This window comes from Fringilla coelebs, assembly GCF_963513975.1.
Source record: "Fringilla coelebs genome assembly, chromosome: 9".
In the NCBI taxonomy this organism is placed as follows: Eukaryota; Metazoa; Chordata; class Aves; order Passeriformes; family Fringillidae; genus Fringilla; species Fringilla coelebs.
In genome coordinates this window covers 28,721,502-28,733,559 of record NC_140067.1, presented here as the reverse complement: position 1 = coordinate 28,733,559, position 12,058 = coordinate 28,721,502, and the positions used below count along the sequence as shown (strand labels likewise).

The 12,058-nt window shown below is 39.1% G+C and overlaps 1 protein-coding gene across 3 annotated transcripts in view; it reads right to left on the bottom strand.

Moving 5' to 3' along the window:
• The window catches only part of KIFAP3 (kinesin associated protein 3), a 65,744-nt gene that overhangs the window by 36,331 nt on the left and 17,355 nt on the right, over nt 1–12,058 (bottom strand). For all 3 annotated transcript variants that reach the window (XM_084211529.1, XM_084211530.1, XM_084211531.1), the window contains exon 11: nt 3,100–3,200. In XM_084211529.1, the coding sequence (XP_084067655.1) occupies nt 3,100–3,200 (101 nt within the window). The remainder of the gene's footprint in view (nt 1–3,099; nt 3,201–12,058) is intronic.

Genomic DNA, 12,058 nt, shown 5'->3' with positions numbered 1-12,058 from the left:
CAAATTATTTTACTCCAGCCATTCTGTATGTTTACCTATTTTCAGATATCAGGCCCTCATTCCAAACAGAACCAAAAACCCCCAAAATGAAAACTACACTACAGCTGTTTATTCCTGAGACTTTCATGTATTCTTTTAAAAGCTATCATTGATTCTTCCTCGTTTTCTTAAAAAGGTAGAATCAGATTTCTCTAGGTTGTTTTAAGAACTTATAAAATCCCTGGTTTATTAAATCCTTAAGCCTGACAGTCACATAAGAGGGAATTAACAGAGAAGAAAATTGCCATTTAACAAGTAGAACACGAACATGCAAAAACCACCCCCCGCAACTCTTCTGTTACAAAACCTTTAAAAACAGATTTTTAAAACCCTTCAAATAATTTGAAGGGAAACATTCTCATTACTTACACAATACCAAATCTGTGGAAATTTAATGTTTAACAAGATGGGATTACACTGTTAATTACTGAACTACTTCTCTATAAAAGAAAAAATATATCCAGTTTCAATTAAAGCCGTTCAAATTTTAAAATAATAGTTTCATACGAGTTCCATGTTTCCCATTATGTCTTCATTTAATTTGATTGCTTCTTGTGCCACTTCAAAAGGAAGAGTAATTGCTGCCAAATAGGAAATATTAAAATTAAATTTGTTCTGCTTTTACTATGTCCATTGTCATCTTTTACTGATTTAACAGGAAGGCAGTAAAAAGACTGCAGCATGTGCAATGAAGAGGCAGTAGTGTTCAATCAGACAAGTCCCATATTGAGTATCAGATACCACAGACCAGCACTGAAATCACTGTGTCTAGACTCTCTGGCACCTGCCTTCACTTATTTACCAGTGACCAGAGGCCAACCCCCACAGCTCTGTGTTCACATACACCTCTGTCCAACCCCCTCCCCAAGCCCAGCTCCAACATCTTTGAATGATTATGCCAGAACTGCATGCCTCAGGAATCTCTCCTGAGCGGCTACTCCCAACTCTGCTGTTTGAAGTGATGCTCTGGTTTCTGAACTTCAGCAGATAATGGCGGACAGGAGCAAAGGGGGCTGTCAAGAGAGGACGTTTACCAGCATTAAGCTGAAAAGAAGCTTAGAGATCAAAGAGGGTCCAAACAGGACAAGCGTGGTGGAAAACATGTGGGCAGCTTTGGAGAACCTTGCACACCGCTCTGCGGTAAAATATTAAATATCACCATGACATCACTGCTTAGCCATGCCCTTTGATTGGCCAGGTTATTACCAATAAAGGCTTTTATAAGCATCTGGATGGCATTTGCACCTATTTAAACAAAACACGCATTGCTGAGGTCTAAACAAGAATGAACTGTTAATACTCACTTTTAACTGTTACTAGAGTAGCACCCACTAACTCCTGCAATCCACCAGGATGTTTGCCCAGGACAGCACGTGCAAGCCCTGGGCAAGCCCCCTTCAGGCAGCACCATCACCACAGGGGCTGCTTTCTCCAAGCACTTTCTACTGCTGCTAAACACTAATTAGTATTTGTTGATGAACACCTTTCCTCAAAAAGAGACAAACCCACATGAGGGTGTATAGCATTCTGAAAAGAGACAACACTGAAACGTGTAACACTGAAGAGAGATTTTGGGTTTCTCTGGTAGAATTAGATAGCAGTGAGTCCATTTAAAACAATCACTTTCTTTTCCTGATGCCTCATCCACTTCCTAATGCTTTCTGCTACCTGTCTTCCTTGATAACCATGCTAATTTTGACCATTTATTAGTAAAATTTAAGCTCTGGTTGCTCAGCTTCTTTTTGAATAGTGTGCAGATGTGACCTGTGAAGCATCAATTGCCACAACAGCCATAGTTATACTTTCCAACTTTGTTGTTTACTTCACTAAAGCTGGTGAAGGCAGCAGAATTGTTTGCTGCTCCACCAGCCTTTGGACACAGCTCTGTAAGGACTGGGGGTCCAGGACTCACACCAAGGTTCCCTGAAAGCACATCACGAGCAAGTCCTAAGACACTAGTGCAGGAGTTTGAGTTTGGTAACTGCCAGAACAAAGCAGGTCCCTTATATCACACAAATGCCTTAAAAACTAATTTCTTCTTGTGGTAGAACAGACAGCAGGATGTTTACAATAACACTTTGTAACATATATTAGTTATAACCACCAGTTCTCCCCTCTCTATTACCCCAAACCATCTTGTACATGGAAAAACTTCACCTATTTTGCCAAAAGGTAACGATCAGAAACATTCTGATAACTTTCCATTACAACTTTCCATTCTGGAAGTATTTGATGTTAAAAACCCATTTGGCAGGAAAAGATACCGTGGTGTAATTCTGAAAAAGCTACCAAAGAGCTTTTACACTTAGGCAACACAGGCTTTCTTAACTCCAGCCTCACCAGGGCTGAGAAAAAGGCCAGTAAGAGAGGACTTGGTACTTGAGAAAAGCAAAAAAAAACCCAAACCAACAAGTAACAACAAAACACATGCACACAAAATACCAAACATACCCACAAAATCCCAAACCCCACGATATTGTGTCTGCTTGAGTCAATGAGTTAAGTAAGAAAATGTAGCCTGAAAGATCAGTGAAGAGCCTTCCACAGTCATCAAGTCTCCCTTGCTGCACATGCCTGCAGTTGGAAAAGGAATTGTCATGTAGGAATGTAACCCTCCTTGGCTGGTTTCCAGTTCATATCCTGCAATACTGGAGACACTGAAATTTTGATACCCAATGGGATCAGGCAAGAATGCCTTCTAAAACTGAAAAGGAAATACTTTCCACTGCATTCCCTAAGGAGCTGTTCTGCACAAGCTTTAATCTCTCTCAAGCATTCCCAGTCTTCTGTAGGAATCCTCCGGGTCACCTGTAATTTCAGCAGTTCATTGGTGCAGCTCAAGTGTCAGCAGCAGTGACAGAGATCGGTCACCTCTGCTTTTGCTGGGGACTGAGAAAACCCGAAGAACAGTCCCTGCCTGAGGAGCAGGAGGTGCCTCGGTGCCAAGCAGCACCGTGGCTGTTCCCTTTGTCACCTGCGGGTGTCAGTGCGAGCCCTGCCATGAGCGAGGGAGGCACTCGGAGCACCAGGGAAGATGGATTTGATCAGCTCAACACGTACCTGAGGGATACAGTCTGTGTATGCAAACATCGATTTAAAGCAATCGTCCATGCTGATGTGATACAGAATGCAAATCGCTACTTTTTTGTTATTTTCGTTTCCTAGAAGGAGAAAAAAAAATTATTCTGAGAATTGTTAGCTGTTAAATACTCAAAAGAGGAAAATGAAAAGCAGAACAATCCTAGCTAATAGAGGGAAAATTTAAATCAGAAATGACATGTTAATGACAGGGTCCTGGCCTGGCCTAGCCAAATGAACCACATATTAGTGCAAAGAGGGAACCAGGGCAATGGTAAATATTCCTTCCTCTTCCCAGCACCTCAAAACACTTCCTTAACCCCACTTTGCAGGGTGTATATTTTGTGAAAGGAATGCTTAATAATGACTGGCCATCCAGAGAAAGGCTTAAATAGTTTCCAGCAGCAAATTAAGATTTAGCAGTGGATATTCCTGTTGAAATTAATAAAGAATGCACCAGCAGCAGAGCAAAAAATAAGAGCTACCACAAAGAGGTGTTGTAGAAGGAATCCACTGCCTTTCAAGCAAATCACATACTGGTTGTTTTACTCTCCTATAATACAATAATATTATCCCATTGATGCCTTTTGTGTTTCATACACATCAAAAACTGCATCAGCATATTTTCATGGTGATATTTACCAAAGAGAAAGACTCCCAAGGAAATCTGGAGCAGCTGATGTGAGTAGGCTGTGAAGTATTTAACTGAAAGGTTCTATAAAATCATCTGACACAAACATACAAACGTTTAAGAACAACACAGACAAATTTGCTTCTGACTCACTGCTGAAACCCACTGAGCATAATCAAGTTCTCCTCTAGCCCTGCACGAGCAGGATATTGGCTATATATGGGATAAACCCTCATCTCAACGTGTACATTAGTTAAACCAGGATGTAATAGGGTCACCAACTCCAAATTCATTCACAGTTCTTACACAACTCACCAGCAATACCCTACCTCCCACTTCTATTTAAACTAAGTCAGAAAATATCTGTATAATAATTTGGCAAAGCACATAGACCTCAAACAGCAACCAACACAGAGAAATTTTCCTTCTGCATACATCACTGGGAGCTGCAATTTCCTTTGAGCAGCAAGGATATGATGCCTTTATCCTGAGAATGAGCCTTTTTCAAAACTGAATTATCCAAAGAGACCCATCAAAGTCCACTGGCAGTGAGTGAAGTATTCTTAGCCACATTAAAACCTAAAATCCGAGCTGAACTTTCAAATCTTTTTAGTCTTACCTGCTTGAAAAAACATAACTGGTATCATAATTTTCCACACATTTAATGTGGGAGGAAGGAAAATGCCCAAATGTGAAAGCTACTCTGATACTTAGGAAAATAAAAGCAGAGAAGGTACCAGCAAACAAAATGAAGTGAGTGTTCTCTTTAGTGTTCTCCTGTGACTGGTCACCTTACCTACTACCTATTCACCTGCAGAAACATTGGGAAAACAATAATTTCACAAAAAAAACTTCCCACACATACAGGTAAAGGTTCATTCTATACAAATTTAGAAGTTTACAGAAGAAATTATTCCTCCAAATTTCAAAGGTCTAAAGAAAAAAGAATACTGCTCTTAACACTCCATGCCTGTATTAAGGACTTAAACACAAGACTCAATTTACAATTACACTTAGCTGGATAAGGCAGGAAACTGTGTGTGAAGGCAAGCCAGTATAAAAGAGAGAAAAGCTCCCCAAAACACCAACAAGAAAAACTGGAATGAAGTTAGACCAGACCTTCAGCACCTATAAACTGCCAGACCATTAACAAGAATGATGCTGAATGTTACTGCTTAACCTCTGTCCTTTGTGGGTTTTTTCTTCCTCATTTTTGTGAGTTTCATTTGTGCTAACATAAAGCATCAGTGAAGGTACAGTTTTACATTTGGAAAGCTCAGCAGCTTCCTGGTATTTGGCAATATTAGTGGCTTATTTTCAATCATAAAAGGCTGATACAACAGCAAAGACCTTCTGCTTTCTTTCTTAGAGGAAACTCCGCATGATTTTCCAACCCCTTTTTTTTCAAAGGTCCAGCTGGTCACAATAACCTTTCTGATGCCTGAACACCACCTTGGGTGTCAGTTCTAAATGACAGCACTACCTCAATTTCAAAACTACCAAAAGTAATCAAAAATACTCAGATACTCAACCTAAGGTGTGAAGAATATATGGAATCCAAATAAACTTATTTTATTTGAACAAACTCCTGAAGAGTTGCTTTCTAATGACCAGCACTTAAATAATTCTCCAAAAGTGCATTCCATAAAGTAGATTTCATGACACACAAAAGGCAAAGACAGTTATAGTTTCCAAGAGTAGAACTGAATTTAAATTCCTCTTTGCTGTGCAGTTACCTGACCAATTTTCCCTGAATTGCCTTGTCCTTTTGTCAATAGGGAGAACAGAGAAGGGTTTAAAGCATTTAAGTCACAATCATTGCACAGCCTCAGCAAGGAAGCACTTTTCAATTGTGAGTGAAACAAATGAATTCTACTAACTTGTGGATAAAAGTAAACTACAGAACAAAAGCTGAAAGTAAAGTGTCTGCCACTAACCCATCTTTTAGATATTTAATGGTGCATGTGTTTTAAGGTTAATTTCATTTTAATTTCCCAGAAAGGAAGAGATTTCAGGCTGATATCTGCAAGTTTCACTGTTCTACTTTCCCTATGGATGCACTTAAGAAGGAAAAGCAGAACCTTGTGATTTTGTAAGTTCCCACACAAAACAGAGACAATTCCTGATACAGAGAGTAAAACACTGCAGGAAAATCAAGAGGAGGTGGCTGTTCCTAAGCACATGATTTAACACAACTGTTCATCTCATGCTCACTTGGGAAGCACACAGCCTGCAGGAAAGCTGACTGGAGACCAGGCAGAAGGAGCTGGTTGAAGATTGGAAGAGGACAGACACAGCAGCTGAAGCATTTTAAACTCAAACATCACCTGCAGGCTGAAGGTTACACAGAAGGGGAAGAATGACAGACTCTGAAATACCTACCAAGCCAGTTCTCATCCTTTTACATTGGTACTTCACTTCCAAAAACATCAACTGGCAGCTGCTGACTATTACTTGAATATGTCAGTACCAAGCTTCCTTTTTCTAATTCTTTTCAACTCATCTGAATGCTAATTAATTAACCCTGAGTCAAGCATTGCATAAAGACTTGGCTGTAAAAATGTCAAACCCTGCCCAGCAGCTGGCTGGAAAGCAGATTTCCAAAGCACCCAAGTGATACCTTTTCTGCTATTTTTGACCACTGCTGAAGGCCACACTTGAAAGAGACATTGCAAGGAAGACTTCCTTATGACTGGGTAGAGTAAGGATCAATTATTGCCCTAACTAGAAAAAGCAAGAGGAAAAAAAAAACCAAAAAACAGATCTCTGCCAAATGCATTCATAAAAATCACCAAAGTTTTGGTGGGGTGCCAGAAAATTGTGGCCTACAAATGCTGGTAAGTTTTGAGCATCAAGCTTTTTATGACTGAAGGTGGAATAGCCAAATGGCCTAAAGCACTAAGGGCAGCCCTGGAAAATAATGGCCTAGTCATTATGGATTCTTCTGGTATTTATAATAAAACATGAATCATAATGAACTCATTGGATATTAAATGTGGGGGTCACAAGCACTTTGATAGGATTTCCACAAGAATCTACCATTAATTAACCAAACAATTATTTGAAAGTGTAACTGAATTAGCCTTAGTTCTTATACAGCCATTCCTGAGAAATTGGTCATTCCCAGCTGAGTGCAGTTAATGCCTTAACAAACCAGTCATTAACTGCAGTTACTGATTTTGTGGGAATTATTGTGTTATAAAATACACTCAACAGTTTATAGAAACAATACTTAAGATTTTTTTTTTTTTTTGCAGCTGTAGTTCAGCTGGAGCAGATGGGATGGAAAAATATCAGATCCCTGGGGCTGTTTTCACAACTAGTTTTCTGCAAATTAGAGAGGGAAATAAATACATGATGGGTTCTGACTTCAAAATGGCTTCAGATTTTTAGCCTTTGAACATTAATAAGAAGCCATGTGCCAGTTCTGGGGACCTATGCCTGTATTCCATGTTTAGTTCTTACTATGGTAAAGATCTAAATAGTATTAGTAGCAGAGGCTAAAGAAAAAAATATGATTTCTTGATCACAAGATCAAGTCCTACATTTTGGTTGACTTTGTAAGCTTAAAATAAAAAATCTTCCATTAGCTCCATGACAAAAAGAAAAACCCTAAAGCTGTAAAATTGCATTGCCAGTCTCAGCAGCAGCATTCAGCTTTCAAATACTAAAGTAAAGAGGAGAATATAAATTATGGACTAAATTATTCAAATATAACACAATCAGTAAATAAAGCAGCCATCACTTCTAATGCAATAATCAATGTCTCCACATTAGATATGCCCTATCCCACCCATGTGCAAAACATGGACTACACTAAATCAAAACCAGAACACAAATGAAGATAAATACCTGTTAAAACAGCAGAGTGAATCTTTATTTCACTTTCAAACTCTAACACCCTAACATGATTTGCTCCAGAATTAGGCAAGTAAGAAATCTAGATTAGTAGGAATGCCACAAACTGAATATCAGATCTATCCCTGTCTCACCCTAATGTCAAAAAACAGATTAATCAAGAGTTTATTCAAATGTATCATAATTAGCAGGGATTTTAGGAAAAAAAATGATAGAAAAGTATCTCCACTTACCTCTATCCCATATCATTCCTCACAACCAGCTCTGAAGCAGTTGGACTGAGTTAGTCCATGTGTGCTCTAGACACATATTGGTTTGATTTACATATGTAAATATAAATCATATTGGCTATATCAGTTTATTTTTTCAAGAGAAACTGAAAGAATTTTCAAATCTGCTCAGACTCAAGGAGACTAGACATTGTAAATAAAACATTATGATAGTAATTACATACTAATAACCCCTCCTGTGCCCCCTTTATGTTATTTAAAACTGGCTTCATACCAGAAGTCTAATTTAAAATCTCAGTGTTGCTATGGTTGAGTTTGGGGTTTTGTTTTTTGGGGTTTTTTTCCCCTTCACCCAAAGAACTCAGTACATGCCACATCTGAAACCTGGTTACAACGTTTTTCCCTAGGAAAAAAAGAAAGAACTTTAGTTTCCTAAAGGACTAAAAACTGACTAATTTGAGTTATTTAATGTTGCAGCACAAAAAAAAAAAAAAAAAAAGAAGCTGCATGTCTGGAACCTCACACTCCATTTCTTTGCTTGAAACTCCATGCCAGACAGACTGAAAAACATTCAGTAAGCACCTCAGTGTAGGACTCAGAGAGACTGGTAATTAACACACTGCTGTAATTAAGTGTGTCCTTTTCTGAGGCAAAACATACCCCATTTTTTATCCTTAGGATGGGCTATAACCAATCATACTTGAATTCACTACTTCACACAGAAGCTGCTTAGTTGCAATATCCCATATACCTCACAAAGCAGAAAGAAATCAACTAAAAATTCAAATTAGAGAGAAATCAAGAGGCAATAGGATTATCCCTGAAAGAAGAAGGTAAAGCTGCTTCTCTTTCCTCCACAGAAGTATTATGTTTTGGGTTAGGCTATGACCAAGAAAGAAAACAAGAGATAGAAAAAAAGAGTTAAGGACTGTTGTTATTACCAAAAGCTAGAAAACCGAACAGGTTCTCAGTCTGAGTCAAACACACACTTCCAAAGTAAGAGGAAAAAAATCTAAGCAAAGATCTTCCTCTAGAAGAAGTCTCCACCATGCTATGTAGATTAAATAGAAATGTACAGGACATGCATAATTTTTGCCACACCTGCACTATGATTTCATTCAAGTACATCAACTGCTCTGATTAAAATTTCTAGAAAATATCGAGACTTTTTAGAGCTAAATACACCCTTCTAATCTAGTTTGGCATTCAGAGGGAAAGGAAATAGCTGGAGGTTTTCTGTGCTTCTCTGAATGGATGGTGCAGCTGGATTCCGACATGCTCCTGCTTGGAGGAGGAACAAACCCAATGCAGGATGGGTTCTCCTGCCTTGAGAAAGGGATGATTCACCACTCTGAAATGGAAACTGGTTTTACCCGTCTTGAAGATGCTGAAGTACAAAGCTGAGGTTCAAACCTACTAAGCCCAAAAAGTGGAGTTAAATAGTGGTTGAGCTTTTGAGTCTTCCAGATAGCAAGAATTTAATTCCATACTCTTCAAGCAGCCATTTAAAAGGGTTTGAAGAGAATATTATCAACTGACAAAGCATTTCTCACCTCACCAACTGCAGACACGGGGAACTACAGTTGGTTTCTTGGACTGCAACAAGCATTTGAGAAACTTTTAAGTAAGGAACAAACTTGTGAGTTAAGATGCTTCCACAAGTCTTGAAGGAAAGCAGAGTATAAGCTTCTCCCTTACATGTGAACTTGTAAAATCCTCAGGAGCTCTAGGACTACTCCAATAGCAAAATTGTTCCACATGATGCTTTGAGGGTGCCCCTCTGCCTGCAGGTTTCACAACAGCTCTGGGAAAGGTGCTCCTCTCTTCCACCCTGGCCCTCTTCATGATGATGTTACCACAGATCAGGAAGATTAGCAGAAGTGCCCCACCCCTTCTTTAGGGAGATTTATCCAAGAAACCAGAACTAGCTGTGTTCTGTCATGCTTCAGGCATCCAAGTTAAGCTCTGTAAAGCTTTCAGATGTCAAGAGCTCAGCAGAAGATTTACTTTTTACTGTTAAATATTAATTTGCTCTTGCAATAAGCTAAGAAATCATTAAAATCATTGAATTAATCAGTCACATCTTGTAAGCTCCACAACAGAAATACTGGCTCAGGGGATCCTTTCCATTCGTGAGTTCAATGAATTTCCAACAACTCAGCTCCCTCATCTTTAGATTGCTGCCATCTCTCCACTCCTATCCTTGCTGCCATGAGCATTTTTATTTTCAGTCAACAACATGAAGGTAGTTTCTTATGTTCCACTGAAGTTAACCTCTTTACTCAAAAAGCCAATAACACAGGTAAAGTCACACATGCACTCGTGACCAGCACACCACAGCAAGGAGCTTTCACTCACCTGATAGTGATGAGTTTCTACACTCAGTTCTGTATTTCTCAAAATGAGAAATACATTCTTCTTTAAAGTTTGCTGTCTATATCCACATTCAAAGTATCTAAATTTAAGTGCTAAGACACATTATGCACCCCCACTCCTTATATCACTCAGACATGCTTAGGTCTATCTGCACTTCTAATAAGGATTTTGAAAATTAATGCCAAGAGCTGTTTTTGGTTTGTGAGGTTTTTTTGTGTCAGGGTTCTTTTTTGTTTGTTTTTTGTTTTTAAGCCTTGGCCATACTCACCACAAATGATAAAAAAGCTACCATTAAAATAAATCCCTTAATAATTGCTGCTTTCCAACAGACTGGTCCCTGTAGTTGAACTGTTACTTAATGTGCTTCAGCCAGCCTTTACTATAAAGGAATGGAGACACCCCAGGCAATATTCACACAAGTAGTATTGGAACCAGCTGCTGCAGAGCCACCTTAGGAAAAAAAGGTTTCTCAATTTAATTGGGAAAACAGGAGGAAGCATAAATTTTACTGCCATTAATAACTTCAAGCAATCCCGATATGACTTTACCTCACCCTGATGGCTGGACATGTGCTTTTTGTTAGGGTCTTTGCCACATCTGACCCTCATTGTTTGCTCACTTGATCAGGTAAGAAAATGTATGTTTCTTTATAGGATAAACGAGGCCTATTAAAGTCAGAAAAAACACTGCAGTAGCCTATAAGAAGCTCCATTTTTCAACAGATGTGTGAAGCTCCATAATAAGTTCATTACAAAAAGGCCAAGTGAACTCATAAAGAGAGCACATCTACTTTAAGCCTTCTTAAAAGAAACTTTCATAAAAGGAATAGAGCATTAAAAACCCACAGCACTCCGTTAATTAGAGAGCAAAGTACTACTTGGCTTTTTAAACAGCAGTCACCTTATAATCCAGCTTGGCTGCATACCATATCAAGCCTTGATTGTTAAGAAGCCCAACATACAACTGTTTGGCAATTCTTTGATTGCTCATTAAACTCAACTTGTAAAGAATGGAAAAATATCAGAGGAATTACAGCAGTTCCCAGAAAAGATTCTATCAATGAATCCAGTGAAGACAGGCTCTTCACTGAGGACTAAATGTGACTGTCAGTGCTACTCCCTGCTCTGGCTTCTCCAGCTTAAATGAACAAGACAGAGAAGCCTGACTTACTTTGGAGTTTCCACAGCCCAAGAATTTTTATCTAAAATTAGGTGGCTACTGCTTCTCATTATGCTTATATTAAGGAAACTAAGGACATCATGTCAGGATGCTGACATTAATAAGGCAGAGAGGCTGGGCACAACCTGTGACTGGCAAAACCATCCTGTTGCTACCTGGGGCTGCCCACGCTGGATTTCAGAGTGCGGTGTAACAAACGCTCATCTGCTTGGCTGAAACACAAATCCCCACAAAGCCAAAGTGCTTTCAGCCACTGTAATCTGTGCTGGAAAACATAACCCAGGATGTTCCTCACCACCTAAAATCTATTTGAGATTGACTACCTTGGCACTGTGTGGCACTTGCACAGCTGTATGCACAACCCTTCTGCACTCCATGTTCCCTTTAGGCCTGATTTGCAATCAATCCTGTTTTGTGACCCACCAACTTTTCAGCTCACCAGTATCTGTGTACAACCTTCAATTTTTAAAAGCAGATAGTAATTGCAAGCAATAGAAGAGATACTTAAGTCTGACTTCCAAGCATAAGGGGGTTTTATTCTTTCAGCACGGCTTGCACTGGAGTGAATGAAAACAAAATGGCATTTCAAGACAATAAGTATTGATTACACCTAAGAACTGTCTAGCAGCTCTGGAAAATGAACACACACATCACCAAAAAGATACCT